Source organism: Phascolarctos cinereus, unplaced genomic scaffold, assembly GCF_003287225.1.
Source record: "Phascolarctos cinereus isolate Bilbo 61053 unplaced genomic scaffold, phaCin_HiC Scaffold_1;HRSCAF=81, whole genome shotgun sequence".
NCBI classification, from domain to species: domain Eukaryota; kingdom Metazoa; phylum Chordata; class Mammalia; order Diprotodontia; family Phascolarctidae; genus Phascolarctos; species Phascolarctos cinereus.
The window spans coordinates 194,940,014-194,958,603 of NW_027555514.1; the positions used below are offsets into that span (position 1 = coordinate 194,940,014).

The 18,590-nt window shown below is 37.8% G+C and overlaps 1 protein-coding gene across 10 annotated transcripts in view; it reads left to right on the top strand.

Annotated features, from left to right (window-relative positions):
• The window catches only part of WNK1 (WNK lysine deficient protein kinase 1), a 154,998-nt gene that overhangs the window by 108,294 nt on the left and 28,114 nt on the right, over nt 1-18,590 (top strand). For 8 of the 10 annotated variants that reach the window (XM_021001477.2, XM_078156046.1, XM_078156041.1 and 5 more), the window contains 6 exons: nt 8,746-8,829; nt 13,403-13,552; nt 14,656-15,126; nt 16,390-16,674; nt 17,368-17,456; nt 17,592-17,754. In XM_021001477.2, the coding sequence (XP_020857136.1) occupies nt 8,746-8,829; nt 13,403-13,552; nt 14,656-15,126; nt 16,390-16,674; nt 17,368-17,456; nt 17,592-17,754 (1,242 nt within the window). The remainder of the gene's footprint in view (nt 1-8,745; nt 8,830-13,402; nt 13,553-14,655; nt 15,127-16,389; nt 16,675-17,367; nt 17,457-17,591; nt 17,755-18,590) is intronic. The other 2 variants (XM_021001486.2, XM_021001487.2) reach the window with 2 other exon arrangements.

Here is an 18,590-nt window from a genome sequence, read left to right on the forward strand (position 1 = left end):
CTTCCTTGGAAAGTCTGTGGGGCACAAATTCCTTCCCTACTGTGTATTTGCCCTCCTCCCCCCTTTTATTTGTTATCCTTTTTACTACTTGTTCATTTTCAGAATTGATTTATGGGGGCTGTTTTCTAAAATATTGTATGTACATACATATATGTATATCTTATAGACACATTATTATCCCTGGGGTCACTATCTCTCTTAGCCCCTTCCTTCTAATTTGGAGACCATTTTCAGATATATTTTGAGATAATGGTACATGTCATGAGTCTCCGAGGTCCTTAGAATTTTCTGTGGATCTTAGCAGTTGCATGTTACACACACGCACACACACACACACACACACACACACACACACACACAATGAGTATTAATGGTATTATCCTATCATCTGTCTTAAAAGAGCCATTGGTTACAACACTCCTTTATTTACATATGTAAGCAAATAGCCAGTCTCTCCAGTTTTTTTCAAAACGCTGTTAATGTTCGAGTTTGTAGTATTCTTGACCTTTATTAAATGTGTCTTTCATTAAATTGTAGAAAGTTCTTTTGTTTGTTATGGTTTCTTATCCCAAAGTGTGTGGAGTAGAGGGATTTGGCTTGTATCATAATCTTTTCAAACAGTCTTGACTTGATTGACTTCCAAGTTTTATGGCCACAATAATGCAAAGGAAAATACTAACCTTTGGTTTTGAACAGTTTAGTTTTAAACTTAGGGGAAAAAAAGAAAGTAAGTTGGTTGGAAGAGCTTCAGAAAAGCTGTTTGAAAATTATTCTTATGCCCTTGAAGACATTTCTAGTTTCCATAGTATGCATTCAGCATTTTTTGTCTGCACTTTTTTGGATGTTAAAATTTAATTTTAACATCCTGTAGAATGTAAGCTCCTTGAGGGCAGGAACTGTTTAATTTTTGTCTTTGTTTCCCAAGTATTTATCACAGTGCCTTGCACATGGAAGACATTTTTAAGTATTTATTGAATTGTTTTAGTTTTCATTGAGAAATGTAAGGGAGAAAGAAGTTCTTGGCTATAAGTCTGTAGCTACATAGAAAAAATTAATTTGAAAAAAATCACATGGCTGTTAGTCTCATGTTTCCAGTTTTATTCTAATTAATTTTTCTTAACTAAATTTCTAACTACTGGCTTCGTTTGCCACAGGGTTGTGCAACATTGGGAGTTGAGTTTAAAAGAAGTAATCAGGGGCAGCTAGGTGGCACAGTGTATAGAGCACTGGCCCTGGAGTCAGGAGGACCTGAATTCAAATCCAGCCTCAGACACACAACACTCACTAGCTGAGTGACTCTGGGGAAGTCACTTAACCCCAAATGCCTCACCAAAAACAAACAAAAAAACCCCCACAAATTAAAAGAGGTAATCATTTATGATCTTTAACTTTTGATTCATAGACATAGCCTTGGTAGTTGTGATCATTAGGCAGGAATCTCTTTGCTTTCTAACAGTTTATAGTGGCATAGTAAGATTTTAACATCTCTGAAGTGTTTGTTTAAAAAAAAACCAACAACAAAACAAAAAACGAACTTCATGCTATTTGACTATTAACTACTTATAGATTTGTATAGTACATTTTCTCCTAAGGAGCTCAAACCACTTAAATTATATTGATTCTTGCCACTTAGCCTCTGAAGCATGGAAATGACAAACATTAATTTCTCTTTGAAGAAGAACAGTGACCATTTTGTTAAACCAGTAAAGCATTCTGTTTGTATTTAGTTGTGTTATTTCTTAAAGCTAAAATTTTTCTAGTATGAGATAGCTTTCTTTCTCTCCCAGCATACATACAATAAAAATAATATGTTTTTAAGTCTGATGCTTCCTAATAAACATAAGCTTCTCCCAGTGTATCCAGCATCATTGCAGATTTGATCCCTATGGAATATGTAGTGCAGGTGACTTTTTCTTATGTGTTCTTGAGACAAACCTACAGACCCTTCAAATGCATACATTTACTATGTTCCCTGTCTTTACTACATCCTTCTGTCAATTAAAATCATTCCTGTACATTCACAAGCAAAAGTATAGTAGAGTCAGAATATCCTAGAGGGTAGGGTAATTGGGTATTTGCCTAGTAGCATATGAGGCAACAGACTTTTATGAACCTTCCTGGATGGAAAGGGAGCAGCAGTGAGTTGTCACCCCAGTGATTTATTGTCAGGTGAATTTACCTAGCCTGCTTCATGAGTAGTCCAACTAAGTATTGACTTGAGTGGGGATTGTTACCTTCTCATCCCAACTATGCCCCATTTCTGTTACATGTTTGTTGTTATTTTTTTCTCCCAGAATACTGTATTTATCTTCATTTTTTGTTTTCTGTTTAGCCTCATCGTGATCGTAGCATGTTGGTTTGTGTTCCCCATCTTTCTGCTGTTCCCTTTATGTCCTGCATCTCTCCCAGTGTTCTTTCTACCCCACCACCAGTGCTGTCTGCACCTCTTTCTCCTTCCTACTTTCGAACTGCCCCTAAAGAAACATTTGCTGAAAAACTTTCTAAGGCATTGGAGGATATCCTGCCTATGCACTCTGCCTCTCCACGCAAGCACCGACGCTCCAGCCTGCCCTCCCTCTTTGTCAGTCCTGAATGTTTACTATAATTCCTGGAAAAATGAAGATAAGTCCCTATTAAATATCCAGGCTTTTAGAATTTTAATAAAAGTGGAGCAGAGACCGTAGTAGACAGAAATATAACATTGTATTTCTGGAGTTTCTGTTGCTTTTATACTAGGTTTATTTCTGGGGTCGTAATTTAGTTGCAGTGAAACTTTGAAGACTTAATAATGTGATTAATGGTGGAGATCGTGTGGGAACTCTATTTATCTACCACCCTAAGCTGAAAGGGAAGACCAAATCTAGTCAATGTTACAGATTTTAGATCTGCCAAAAAGGCTCACTTATTCAACACTATTAGTACCTTCCGCCAATTTAAGGCCTACTACAGTGACTGAAATTGCCACTATTGAGGTCTGTCCTTTGGAATTAAGGCCTCTATTAAAATGTAAAGGTATTACCCGAGAGAGATAACACAGACCTCCTAATAACCATTACTATAATGTTATTGATAATATATTGATATTTTGATAATATTGATGTATTAATAATAAATATGATAATATTGATCAACATATTAGTTGATCAATTTAGCTTTTTAACAGAAAATATAATGTTCTCCCTAAGGGAATAGAAATCAGAACCAGTTCATTCTTATTGAGGGATGGAGAGGGAAGATTTGAAAGGAAAAATGTAGAGCATAGGGTATCTTCCATTTTCCTTTCTCCCCACAAACAACATACACATCCCATCAGTTTTACAGAGTCAAACTAGATGAACTGGTAATTCCATTAAAAACTGTCAGCTTATGGTTGGCTTGTTTGAAATTAAATATAGTCCAAATTCATAATTTTGAAACAAATTTCAGGTTACTCAGGTAATACCTAAATTTTAGATGTTCTCCCTATTTGATTGTAGAAGGAAGCCATCATTAAAAACTGACTGCTGTCTGTTACTTTCATGGAAAATTTTGCCTAAATAGGATTGACTTAAGTGGTAGAATTATTTAGGTATTTCAGTAAAACAGGAAGGCAAACACTATTGTTTCCTTATAAAAATATTCCTCTTTGGTTTGAAGAGGAATTGAAGTTTGATCCCATGAAATTGACTTCCAGAGTATATGACATATGTGGCTCACCTCTACCTTTACAAAGGCACTACTGCTTTTATAGGGAGGGAATGAAGTAAGTGTTCTGATACAGGCACCAGAAGATTTTTCATGAAGAGCTGTGTTCTAAAGAGTATGACTATATTAGTCTCATCGTCTCTTTTTTAGAGTTAGCACCCCACAGTAAGTTCTCTCATTTCTAAAAGATCATCTAGGAATCTGAACATAGGCCCTCCAGGAGCTGACATTGTAGGTGCTTCTACACCACTATTGAAGTCTTAGTCCAATGATAGAACATAGGGTGAATTTTTTTTTTTAAGTTGCATATAAAAATGAGTTGCCTTAGCCTGCACTTTGTTTTGATCATTATGCTTGCTTGAGTTTTGTCAAATATAATTTATAGGATCAGTGACTTTAGAGTTGGAAGGTATCTTAAAGATATCTGACCCAGCCCCCTCATTCTCAGGTCACATGGGAAGTCTCTAGCAGAGCAAGGATTGGAACGCTGGCTCTCTGACTCCAAATTCAGTACTCTTTCCTCTACAGTTAGTCACATCACTAATTTTACATTCTTGGAGCTGAAATTAAAGAATTGTTACTTCCTATTAGAACTGCCACATAGTGTGTTATTTCTTAAGCTAATATTGGATTTGCTTGTGGATTGGATACCAAATACTATGATCACAAAATTCATGCATGATTTTGGCCTTGTCTACGGTTTTAAAAGTACACTCTAGTGTTTTATATCTGTATACATTTATACTGTTTCATTACAGATCTACTGACTTCACCTTACACTAGTTTGGGCAGTATAATGAAATGTACTTTTTGTCCAAATTAGGCATGTTAGAGTTTTGTCCCACTTAATGGATGTTAGAATATGAACTCCTTGAGAGTTAGGTGCTACCTTTTCTATCTATATCCTTAGCTCTTAGTGTAGTACTTTGCATATAGTAAACACTTAAAATGCTTTTTCCATTTATTCATATGTAATATAGGCATCAGGCATAGGAAAACTAATTCATGTGATATTTCACTATTATTTTCAGGAGATAGCACCATACCCTCACAGTTTTCTTTACAACCTATATAGACTCCCTTTCCTGCAATTCAATTAGTGTATATTCTGTGCTTCATAAGATAATAATATTGAAGCCTATAAGATAGGATAGGATAATAATAGAAAATTAGAAATGTGGAAAAATTAAATACAGGAGTTGGAATTGAAGCACACTTTCCATGTTATCCTTTAGAGAAACTTTCATTTATTCCTCCATTGAGGGTACTCTTGTTCCATTAATTATTAAAGCTTACAGAATACCAGTGAATAGTGAACAAAATGATCACTTATAAATAAAACTCTAAAACTATGATGCTATAATCTCTGTGGTTGGGTGTTTTTGGTTTTGGGGTTTGTTTTTTTTTCTCATTCCCTGTTGACAAGGAAAGGGAGGTCGTAATTGGAAAATCAATATCTTACCAAAGCAGAGATTCTCATTTGTCCATTTTGTCCTGGATGTATTTAATAGATATTTATACCATTTCTATAACTTTCAAAAACACATTATTTTTGTTTTGCTAATCTTAATTTGGAGCAGCAATCTCATAAGGTTATGCAGAGCTGCTGTTGAGCAAGCTATACATGTTTAATGTAATTTCATGTCTAAATGTATGAATTACTTGTCTTATTCATGTTGATACAGCCTCAGTCCATGGTGCATCCGTGTGGGGGGACCCCAACATTCTCAGAACCACAGATATTTTTCCCAACTATTCATGAGCGTCCCGTCTCTTTTTCACCTCCTCCTACCTGCCCACCAAAGGTGGCCATTTCTCAGCGTCGCAAGAGCACCTCCTTCCTGGAATCCCAGCCCCGCCACTGCCAGCCCTTGCTGAGGACTCTTGGCCAAAACCTTCGCCCTGCCAGTAGTAGCCCAACTAATTGGACGACAGAGGCAGTGGTCATGTTGGGTACAGCCACTAGGGTTACTGGAGAGCCACATGAGGTACAAGTTCATCCTGTGTTTGAACCAGCTCAAATTTATAGTGACTGGAGACCTGGACTAGCCCCTCCAGAAGAAGCTCACTGTTTGATGCCTCAGGAAACAGTATATCTAGCAGGGGTACATTACCAGCCCCAGGGAGTAGAACACTATGATGGCATAGCATACAGTTCTCCAGTGCTGTCAAACCCTGCAAAGCAAATTCCTGAACAGAAGCTAATACAAAGTGTTCCTCCCTCAGTTCTGTCTTTGAATTTCCAGCTGGTCAAGCTTTCCTGGTAGGACACCTTCAGAGCCTGAGGCTAGATTCTGGAATAGGTCCAGCTTCTCCCCTGTCAAGTGTCTCTGCTCCTATCAGTACAGATGCTACATGTTTGAAATTTCACCCAATTTTTGTTCCTCATTCTGCACCTGCTGTGTTAACTCATAGCAGTGAGGGCAGAACTGGCTGTGTATTTGAATTTCATGTTCACACACCAAGCTCTTCCTCTTCAGGAGAAGGAAGCGATGCTTTATCTCAACGAGTTTACCGAAGTCTTCAGGGGACCACTGACTTTAATCAGGAAGGGCCTTCTCTTCAGCCGATTGGATTGCAGGGTCGCCTGCAGCCTGTGACTGAAGAACAGTGTAATTACCATGGTCCAGAATTGACTGTTCCCACCATGGAGCCCAGCAGACAGAATTGGCCAGTTGGAAGCCCAGAGTACTCCAGTGATTCATCACAATTGACATCTTCTGATATAGGAGATTTCCAGTCACCTCCCCCTACAGGGGGAACATCTGCATCTTTTGGCTCTGACTTTTCATTGCCCTGTATCCATCTGCCTCAGACAGTGTTACAAGAGTCCCCACTTTTTCTCTGCTTTCCCCAGGGTACCACAGCTCAGCAAGCCTTATCAGCTTCACTCTCTTCAGGAGGATCTACTCTCTATCCTCAGGTTATAGGACAAACTGTTGCAGAATTTTTTCTTTAATAATGTTTTTACTACTCTATTAAGTACCATTATCATTCTTAAAGTTTCTTTTATTCAAGGAATGTTGAATCTTGGAGCTGAGAAAACTTTCACTTTGTTTTTCAATAGTATGTTGGCATTTGTAGTTGAGTAGGTTATAAGGCAAAACCCTTACTCCCACTCAACCCCCCATAAGAATGAAGCATAAAAAACTGCTAAATATACCCATAACGTAACAGATCTTTGGAGATGGAAGCACATAAACAGAGCAGTAGGCTAACATTTTTTTCTAGTGATCCACTTGGTCAGACCCCATTATCTTATATCCATACTTACTGAAAACTCTTGTTGCAAGTTGCTGCAATTAAGAATTGAACTACATCTTGGAAGGATTGGTTAAGTGTACCATTAAACCTGTGTGATCATGAAATATTTCTTAACAGTACTCATGTAATAAAGAAATAATGGAGAATTTTGTTCTTATCACAGAAAAAACTAATTCTAGCTTTATGCTTTCCTGTGCATATACTTTAGAGGGATTTTTTTTAAGGAGGGTGTTAAGGGAATACCAATGTTTACATAGTCTGAAAACTTTGAATTAATTGAATTAAATTTAAAGAGGTTGTAAAATATGTGAAGCATAATATATTTTTTAATGTACAACCAATTAATAAAAGAACATTTCGTTAAAACACCAACAAAACCAGTCAGTATAATACATCCAAAGTGATACTTCAAAATGAAGGAACATTGTTAGCATTGGCACCTAAGCCAGTACTTGGTGGTGCTAGGTTACAAAGAATTTGCGAGCTGTAAGTAGCATATGATTGCGCCCTGTTTGACTGTTAAAAAAGACAAAAGAGATCATATTTTCAATGAGTTTCATAAAATTAAAATATGATTATACGTAGTACTCTTCCATATAAGACCAAAGTAATCTAAAATGGGGGAAACTGGTTAATATTGCACAGTTCATAGATCCCGTTGAAAAAAACATATCTTAGGACACTCTAGAAACATATCTTGGATTTTCTTTTAAATACTACCCTTTTAAAGAATATAAACTGTGATTCTTGTATTCTTTGTTACCCCAAATCTAGTAGCACAGGGATGGTTTCAATATGAGTAATCCAAGGAAACTTCCATAGCCATGTGACTAAGGACATTATTAAAAGGCAAAAAAAAGTTAAGGAAGTCTGAAAATCATAGGATACTAAAGCAGTATTTCCTGCTACTTTATTACATCTTAGAAAATATACATATGGAAAAAACACATAGGAAGGTCTTGGCTTTTATGACAACCTGATATGTGCCAGATAACTCGGGAAAGCTGAGGTAAAAACTGTTTTTGTTTCATCATCATGATTCTTTCAGTTGTCAATAATCTTCAGGATTATAGTTTTGAAGGTAGAAGGTTAGTCAGGAGGGTTGTAACATTTAGTACTTGTATTGCAAAGAGGGACAATGTCATGTAGTCAAAAGAAGAATGCCAAAAGAAAATGCAAGTGGGACTGGCATCCTAAAAGTGATGAATGCCATTACTTTTCCTTAGTCTCCTTTGTATTTCTTGCTTTTTTTTATCTCTTGCCTACTCATTCAGACTTCTTAGAGATAAACTTGAGACTTTTAAAAGACTAAGACATTTTATATATCCACAACAGCTGATTATGTAGAGATAAGTTAATAATGTCTTTGATTTAATGCTTTGTACTTGTCACCTAGTGACCCTTTCCTAAATAGCAAAAAGAACCAGCTTAGTGGTTTTGCCTACTCTTTTTATCTTGATCTGATTTCTTAAATATGAAAGTAATTCATGGTATTAATCTAATCTTTCACTTTTTCTTGCTTTAAAAAAAACCATTCCCAACATTTTTTCATAGGAATTCTGTTTAATATTTCTGTTGTCGTTACTTGATAGCAGTTTAAGGTATAGATCAGAATCATAGAAAATACTGATAAGTTAGTTAACTTTTCAGCCATAGATCAATTGTATAATGTCAGAATATATTCTAGAAGGTAATAAACCTTCTCTATATTTTCTTTGCCCCCAAAAATTTATTCAGTGTTACTAATTTTTCTTTAAGGTTTTTCTCATTTTCGTTTTTATCTACTTCTCCCTCCAGACACAGGCACAGAGCCAGAGTCATCTGGCTTCAAGTAACTTAACTGGGATTCCATCTTCCCAAACAGCACAACATGCACAACAGGTATGAATGTCCTTTTAATACATATGTTTATTTCAGAATTATGAATAAGCAGCAAATGACACTACAGTTCTATATCAGTTCCTGAAAATCTTTAATGATTTGTGTTCCTTTTTTCAAGTGACAAATGTAGAGAGGAAAGTAATAATTATAATGTCATATTACTTTTATATATCTTAAAAGTAGTCAGAAGCAACTCACAATACAATTTAAGGCTAGTCTGTGAAACTCTAGTTAATATTTCATAATATTTGTCATGTTATTCCATATAAATGCTTTTTCCAAATAGGTGAACTTTAGCCCACAAAGCACCAAAAAGGTGGAGTACCTAAGGAAGGACATGTAGGCCCTGAAATTCATCAAATTGGAGATTTTGGGAGGATTGGCAGACTTGGAATCAATAAGGCTCAGGCTCAGAGAATCATTATAGGAAGTGTACAGGAAGAGCTTTTGGCAGTATTTTCAATAGCTTTAAACAAGATGGACACTTGAATGCTGGGTACATTCAGGATAATAATACAGCACTGGTTTTCCAGGAGCTGAAGTCCATTAGACCAACATTAGGAAATGAAGCCAGAGTCAAGGCTGGGGCTATCCCAAGACTTTTAAGAAATTAACTCTACCTTCTATAATAAATAATCCCTGGGTTTTTTTCTTTCTTTCTCCATTTATAGGACCCTTCGCAGCAGTAACAGTGAAAGTCAAAGAAGTTTGTCCTGTTGTATCATACACTAGTCTATTTTTTTTAAAGAAATGCCATAATGAGTTATCTTTCATTTTTTAAATGCTATAATATTTAGCATGATTTTGAACCTTTTCAAATTTTTGTATCTCCTTTCCTATCAGTTATTATATTTCATTACCATCACTTAAATGTTTCTTTTGATTCCATCTCCTTGTTTCCTTCTAATTGTGATAGGAAACCATATAACTAAGGTCAATAACTATGTTAGAGTAAGGCTCTGAGTGCTAAAGATCCTCTTTGTGACAGCCCTCACTAGCTTTCAGGTTCAGGGTATTATTCAAAACTTGGATAAATGGGATGCTAATATACTAAGATGAGTATAAGTTGTTAATGTCTAAAATAAATATCTATGATTAACCATTATTCACAATACTGATAATGGTTTGTAGTAATCTAGTCTGGTTACAGTACAACTACATGTTTTTCATTAACAACTCTATGATCTATGTATACTTATGTTTCAAAAGACTTAATAATAGTCCACATGTAATATACAGAATCACACAGTTTGTGTGAGGTTTTTTTGTTTTGTTTGCTTGTTTTGTTTTGGTTTTAATTTTTGACACTAGGTCTCCCAGGGTGGAAATAAACAGCTTCTCATGAGCCCAGTTGTACTACTGATAGAAGTAAGAGCTTTGACCTGCTCTGTTTCCAACCTGGGTCATTTCAGTCCTCTTTAAGCAGCCTGGTGGCCCCTTTCTATCCAGGGCTTATTGTATTGGTACCGGTCTTAGCGTAGACACCCAGTTGGCTTAACCCACTACAGCTTAGAATACCTGCTCACCAGCCTCGGCCTCCCCACAGTCAGGGGTTTTCAGCATGTGCCACTATGCCCCACTGAATTACACAGTTTGAAAGTGTCCTAGAGGCTATTTAGTCCAACCTGTATTTGACCAAATTTACCTTCTTTAATATTGTCAAAAGTAGTCAGTCCAGCTTGTAAATGAAAATCTTCAGGAGAAGATAGTCCAATTTTTGGACAATTTTGATTGTTTGGAAATATTGCCTTAAATCAAGTCAAAATTTGCCTCTGTGCACCTTCCGTCTGTTGCTCCTACTTCTGTCCTCTGTGTACAAAAAGTCTAAACCTTTAAAATACTTGAAGGCAGCTATCATATTCCATGTCCCCCACCAAGTCTTCTCCAAGCTAAGCCACCCAAATGCCATCTTCTTGTTCTTTGCCATCCTAGCTGGTCATATTCCTTTGAATAATTCGTCTGTGTGTCATTGGTCTTCCTGAAATATGATGCCCAAAAGTAACCACAGTTCTCCCAGCAAAACTATCACCTTTCTCAGTGCAGCCTAGAATAATATTAGGGGTTTGTTGTTGTTTTTTTACTTTTTTCTACAGTGTTGATTCATATTGAGCATGCAGTTCACTAAAATTCTTAGAACTATTTTCCAGAAATTTATCTAGCCATAACTTCCTCATTCTGTACTTGTAAATTTGGTTTTTGAAAATTGAATATAATGCTATACATTTGTCCCTGTCAGATTTTATCTAGTTTGTCAAGATCTTTTTGCATATTTGGGTTTTTGTGATACTTTTCCCAAGTTTCAGTCTCATATCACCAACTACCTACTGAATAATTCTACTGGAATGTGCCCCAGGCATTTTAAGGTCAACCTTTCCAAAAAGAAACTCATAATTACTCTTCCTTAACCTGTCCCTCTTCAAATTTCCATTTCAATCTGAAAAACTATCACCCAGATTCAAAGGAAGACCATAATATAAAGTCCGTCTTCCTAGAATCGTCCAAGTGTTCTACCTCCTGGTGGTGTGGGCACTTTTACGCACATACACACACACACACACACACACACACAGATATGTATATTTGTGTATATATATCTTTGTATTTGATCCTGTGTTTATTAAGCACTAACTAGGTTTGGGGAATAAAAAGACAACAAATAGCTCCTTTGTTAAAGGAATTTGTATTTTAATGGGGGAACAGAACACATAAAAAACATAATACAAGGAAACCTCGCACAGTGGGAAGAGGGTATGTGAGGGAGGTATTTGGACATGTTGAGTTTTAAATGCTTTTGAAATATCCAGTTTAGAAATAAGATATACAGGAAATGGGGTATAGAAATCTATCCTGCCCTACAGGAAAATTGAAGTTGAAGAGAATAAGAGAAGAGGGGGAGAGATAGGGCAGATTAGGAGAAAAGGTATTCAGAATGCATGCCATCTTGGGGTGGGGGGAGGGACGAGATGGGGAGAGAATTTGGAACTCAAAATCTTGTGGAAGTGAATGTTGAAAACTAAAAATAAATGTATTAATTAAAAAAATAAGATATAAAAAAATATTATTCTAAGAAGAAATATCCAGTTTAAAACTTCTACCAGGCAATTGAAGATTTGGTACTGGAACTCAGAATAGGGAGTACTCTCCAGAAATGCATATATGAGTGTCATCTACATAGAGATGGTCATGAAGCCCATGCGAGCTGATGATATCAGCACATGAGAGAGTAAAATGAAAAAAGAGAATAGCGCTTGGGACCGGGCTTTGGAATAAAACCACAATTAGGAGATGTGATTTGGTTAATAATCCAGCACAGGAGCCTAAGAAGGAATGGTCAGACAGATAAGAGTGGGGAAGAAAGAAACTAATGTTACAAAAACCCAAGGAGAAAAGAATACCTAGGAAGAGATATTATCACATGAAGTAGAGAAATGAGGTTTGAGGAAAGACCTTAGATTAATGCAGTTAAAAAATTATTGTTAACTTGGAAGAAAGAAGCTTCAATTGAGCAGTGAAGTTAGAAAAGCTGTATTGCAGAGAGGAGAGGTAGAGACAGCAAGTTGTAGACAGCTCTTAAAGGAACTTGGTTAAGAAAATAATAACATGGGTAAGAGAGAAAATAGATTTTTGTTCATTAAAAAAATTAACTTAAAGGGAAGCAATATGAAGAATAATAGCTTATAGGGATTGTAGGTTCTATTGATTTTTTTTTTTTGGTGGGGGGTGACTTTGTAGGCATCAGAGGAGGAACCAGTAGATAGGGAGAGATTGAAGATTAAAGAAGGGATGGAAATAATAGTAGGGACAATCTTCTGGAGAATACTGAAGGAGAAGGAATCCAAAAGTATGTGTTAAAAGATGTTAACCTTCACACAAAGGCGTCTCTTCATTAGATGCTGGAGTAAAAGAGATGTAAAAGTAGAGAGTGTCAAGAGGTTCTGAGATAAGGGGAAAGGGAAAAGAGGGAGTTTATAATGAATGGCCTCTGTTTTCTCATTAAAATATGAAGTGAGGTCCTAATGTGGAAAACTTTTGGTCATTTACTGTGGTGAATAGGATAAAGTACCAATTAGGGAGAAATTAAAGAATTGCTTTGCTGCAGTGAGGGTCTTGTTGAGATTAGTAACATTTATTGGGGACTAAGTTAGCCCAGTTTTCTAACTTCTAGTTCTGTTTAGCAGTACATGTTTAGGAGCAGAAGAAGCAGATGGTGGAAATAATCCAGATTTAGGGTTTGGCAAGACATAAGTAGCATTAGGATAAAGCAGCAAGGGAGTTGATAGTACAGAGTTAAAGGGTCAGAGTTACTAAGGGGAGGAGTATGTACCTGGAGCTGGGATGATGCCTTGGGAAAATACAGAAGAATAAAAAGATTGAAGGTCAGCTTCTTTGTTGTTTTGAGCAGAAAACTGTTGGTCATGTGTGCTTCCACTTGCCAGTCATTCTTGCTTTTTAAAGAGAATTGAAATTATCTTTATGCGTAAAATTTCTCTAAAGGCCTTAGGAAGTACATTTCCTTGAAAATATGTAAATAATAACCTGGAATAATGCTCGTTTTTTCTCTTTTCAACAATAGGGTGTACAACAAGCAGCCCCTTCTCAGCAGACAGGGCAATATCTTCTTCCCCAGTCAGCAGCATCTGGTGTGGCTACAACTGCACAGCCAGTGACTCAGCCTCAGCTTCCACAGGTCTTGCCAATGCCTCAAGTATCAGTTGGGAAACAGGTAAGTGATTAAATTCTGATGTAAGCAGTTATCTGCATGTAGCTTGGACTTTGAAAGGTTTGTGTCTTCTTCCCTCATGATGAAATGCCAGCTAAAGAGAATGTTTTTATCCCAAAGTAAAGTGGAATTTGCTTCCTTTGTGCATTGCTCGTGTGGATCAAAATATGCTAATAGCAAGAGCAGAGGAGACTTCTAGGACTTTTAGAAATGTCTGCCTAAAGCAGATGTGACAGCCTCTTGGTAGAGAAGAAAATAGGATGGTAGAACTTCTGTAAGATTGTTTGACAATATTTTTATTGATCTGGACTCAAAATTCATTTCTTGTCTAATATTACATTTTTTCTGTATATTGGTGGCTGAAATACCCAGTGCTCTAGATTGTGGACTTCATAGAAATTTTCATATCTAAAAGTTAATCTGCTTCCTTCCTGGTATTCCACTTCCAGGACCATAGTCTGCATACACTGCAATTGTCCTTTGCTTGTTTTTTTTTTCTAATTGCTTCTGTACATACCTTCTTAAGGATCACACTAAAGAAGCTAAAGTTACTTTTGTTGCATGTGTTTTGTTTTGTTTTCCCAAATTTCATTAATGTTTGTTATGCTTTGTGACAATTCCTTTTGTTGTATGTTGGCACGGTGGTTTGTCGCCAGTTTGTTCATTAACAGATACTGGGGGAAAAGTTCAAGGCACTATCAGTATTAGACCAAAGATCCTAAAAGCAATGTGAACAAAGTCAGTAACTTCTTACTAGAGACAAAAGAAGTTTTGATTTGGAACATGTATGCAATTTTTTTTTATGATCAGTCTGATTATATTTACAAATCTGGTCAATGTCAGCAGACCTATTTGTGAAGTAGTCCTATTTTTAGTGCCTAGAAAGAAAACAATAACAAAATTCCCTGAAAATATAACCATTTGGGACAATAGTCACTCTGCCAGCTATTTTTCTAACAGTAATCCCCATCGTGTTCTTTAGTGACATTGGTACTAGAGGTTTTTTAAGTTTTTTTCTTCTTTTGGCTAATAAATAAATCTTGCTTTTGGCTACTTTGCTTCCTTTAAAAAAAAAAGTCTATGTATTTTTTTCTTTACTTTCCCAGCTTCCTGTTTCCCAGCCATTATCGACCATCCAAGGCGAACCTCAGATACCAGTTGCAGCACCTTCCCTTGCACAACCCTCAGTTACCCCATCTCTCTCTGGTGCTCACTTCCTTCCCGTGGGCCAGCCAGTTCCAGCATCTTTACTCCCTCAGTTCTCAGTCTCTCAGATTCCCATATCAACTCCTCATGTCTCTGTGGCTCAGACAGGTTTCTCATCCCTGCCAAACTCTATGGCATCTGGTATTAACCAGCCTCTGCTCACCTTGGCCTCATCTGCTGCAGCAGCTGCTATCCCTGTGGGATCAACTGTGGTCCCTAGTCAGCTTCCCACTCTTCTGCAGCCTGTGACTCAGCTGCCAAGTCAGGCTCACCCACAGCTCCTTCAGCCAGCAGTTCAGTCCATAGGAATACCAGCTAACCTTGGACAAGCTGCTGAGGCTTCACTTCCCTCTGGAGATTCTCTATACCAGGTATTGTGCTAGAGTAAGCAAAACTCCAGGGTCAGTTCTTCTAGAGTCTAGGCCTGACCTCAAGATTATAGTTGTATGTGGAGATCCACCTAGAGGAAAAGATATGCGTGAGTCCTTTAAAGAACTAAAAGCAGATGGTAGGGGCAGCTAGGTGGCGCAGTGGATATAGCTCCAGCCTTGGAATCAGGAGGACCTGAGTTCAAATCCGGCTTCAGACACTTACTTACTAGCTATGTGACCCTGGGCAAGTCACTTAACCCTGATTGCCTCACCAGAAAGGAAAAAAGAAGGCAGATGGTACAAGGGTTTAGTTGTAATAATCTTAACACCTGAAAATTTTAATTTTGTGTTCCATGTAATATAACATGTCAGCAAAGATTATTGATTCCAACTGTAAAAATAGAAGAGTTCAGCAGTACCAAACAGCATAGCCATTTTCTGAACCATATTTTGATAAGGAGAGAGGGGGACATCCTGGATGTTTCTATCTGTGTGTAAGATACACAGCTATTTAAGAAAGCAAGACGATAACTTCAGCATTCAACTTAGATTGTTCTGTTGTGAGAAATGGATAAACTAGTATTCTGAATGTGAGAATTCACTAGTCTCTGGTTGTTTCAGTAACCTGTAATGGAACAGTCAACATGATAATAAGAATAAAAGTTCAACATTTAATCTTGTGTCTACCTAGTCTGTAACAGCTAAGGCTGAGTTTGTGTTGTTTTTCTTTGAAATGAAATATTGGGGGCAGCTAGGTGGCACAGAGCACGGGCACTATAGTCAGGAGGACCTGAGTTCAAATCTGGCCTCAGACACATAATACTTCCTAGCTGTGTGACTCTGGGCAAGTCACTTAACCCCAGTTGCCTCGCCTGAGTATATAAAGATTACTATAGCCCATTTCCTTGATAAAAACAAAAAAAGACTTCCCAGGGATAGTAGGGGAACCAATTATTTAACTTCCAGAAGGCTAATCAAGTAACCATAACAGCCTGAATGGTCTCCTATTTGAGATCATCAAAAGATATACCAGTATTGCTTTTCTGCAAGGAATCTGAAGAGCTATCCTTTCTCTTTCAAAAATCCATGTTTGTCCAGTCACCTAACATTGCTCTCGAAAATGATCTTTGGATGTGGTGAAAATAGAGTAAGGGATTGTGCTTTAACTCCTCCCTGCTGTATGTGATTGTTTTATGTCTGTTGCTGGTTTGCTTATTTGATGACCCAGCCTGCACTAACTCAGCTCCCTCATTTCTGTCACAGGGCTTCCCACCTCGACTGCCACCTCAATACCCAGGAGACTCAAATATTATTCCCTCCTCCACCGTGGCTTCTGTTTGCGTTCCTTCTACAGTTTTGTCCCCTCCCTTGCCCACGGAAGTGTTGGCTCCACCAGGGTACCTTCCTGCAGTTGTGCAGCCTTATGTGGAGCCAAGTGTTTTAGTTCCAGTGGGTGGTCTAGGAGGACAGGTTCAAGTACCCCATTCAGCAATGAGCTTAGCACAGCAGGCCCCCTCTGCTGCACCCTCCCAGCAAGCAGCTCTGGAGGTAAATGAAATCTCTGCATGTGTGTGTGGGAAGCATAAATATGAGGGGATAAAAATTATAGGCCAGTGTAAATTTGGGTTCTCCTTTCTTGGAATTCATTTGGACACCATTACCAACTAACTCCTGAATGACTTTCTCTTACAGCAGAATGACATGCCAATGTGGGGGCCTTGTTGCCACTGGCTGTTCTGTTGGGAAGTGAGTGTGCCTCCAAGAGGCTTAGCCTTGTTAGCACTTCACTTCTGGCTAGTTCTGTAGATCTTATTCTTGTCTTCTCACCAACTCTCTTGCCGTTGGCAGTCCTGAGAGTATCTCATCCTGCTGTGCTCCCAGCAGCCCTTTTACCCTGCTAGGAGAGAGATCTGAATCATCTTTGCACTTTGCTCTGCCTGCCCTGTTGCACATTCTTCTGGTAAGATGCTGGCTGCATGGCAAGTTGTAGTGTCACACTGTCTAGTGGACATGATGGCTGATCTCACTGTGCAGTCTGTACCAGAGACTGGCCAATAGAATCCTCCTTTTGGAGTTGTAAGATGACTATCTAGATGCTGAATGTCGAAGACTTTCCTAATGAGGTAGTGCTTCTAAGGCTTAAGGGGAGGAATAGAAGAATTCTTAAGGGTAGCTTAGTGGGTGATGGAAGAGACATAAAATTTTGACTGGCAGTGCTCTAATCATTCTTTCTTTTCACAGAGTACTCAAGGTGTTTCCCAGTCAAGTCCTCCAGAACCTGTGCCAACAGCACAGCCACAGACCACCACATTGGTCTCCTCTATAGATAGGTAAGCGTACAACTAGAAATTCTCCTTCCTTGAACTGTGGCTGGGAGGGACTCAGATCTATGAAGCCATTTTTAATCTTAAAATTACATCATTTGTAAGACCTAAATCTGCAAGCTGTTTTCATTCCTTTTTTAGTGCACATTCAGATGTTGCTTCAGGTATGAGTGATGGGAATGAGAATGTTCCATCATCCAGTGGGAGACATGAAGGGAGAACTACAAAACGTCATTATCGGAAATCTGTACGCAGTCGTTCTCGTCATGAGAAGACTACTCGCCCCAAATTGAGAATTCTTAATGTAAGTATAAGCCTCTCAGACTTCATCCTATATTATGAGAAGTTAGGGCTAGAAGGGACTTTACAAATTATCTGAGCCTATTTCTTCATATTGCAGTTGAGGAAACTAAGGCCTAGAGATATTAAATGGCCTGCCCCAAGGTCATACATTTTTTAATAGCAAAGGCCAAAGTAGAATCAAGATTTATTATACTATACCATGCTGCCTCTTGAATTTTAGAGCAGTAAATAGTTTAACTGCTTCCCCTCTTCTTCCTTGGTCTATTGCAAGCTGAATTATTATATCACTACAGAAGTCCTGTAGAGTAAATGTATCCCTTACATATAGCTGTACTTTTAGTATTATCAAAGTATTTCAAGAATAGTACAATATCAATGATACCTTGTTAGACTTTTTTCTTTGTTTTCCCATCTCTAAAAAAAAGAATACACAATCAAACAATGAGATTATTTATATGAAAGACTGACCTAAAATTAAAATGTATTTATGAAAAGTTTATCACCACGTTAGCCACGGGCTGGATAATAAATTTTTTGGACAAAGTAACTCTCAGAAGTGCGGCAGCTAAGTGGCACAGTAGATTGAATGCTGGACCTGGAGTCAGGAAGATTTATCTTCGTGAGTTCAAATGAGACCTCAGATAATTAGTAGCTGTGTGATCCTGGGCAAGTCTCTTAACCCTGTTTGCCCTCACTTCCTCATCTGTAACATGAGCTGGAGAAGCAAATGACAAACCGGTTGCTCCAGTACCTTTGCCAAGAAAACCCCAAATAGGGTCTTGTAGAGTCAGGATATGACTGAACAAAAACCACCTGCTAAGATGCAGAGGGTCTGTC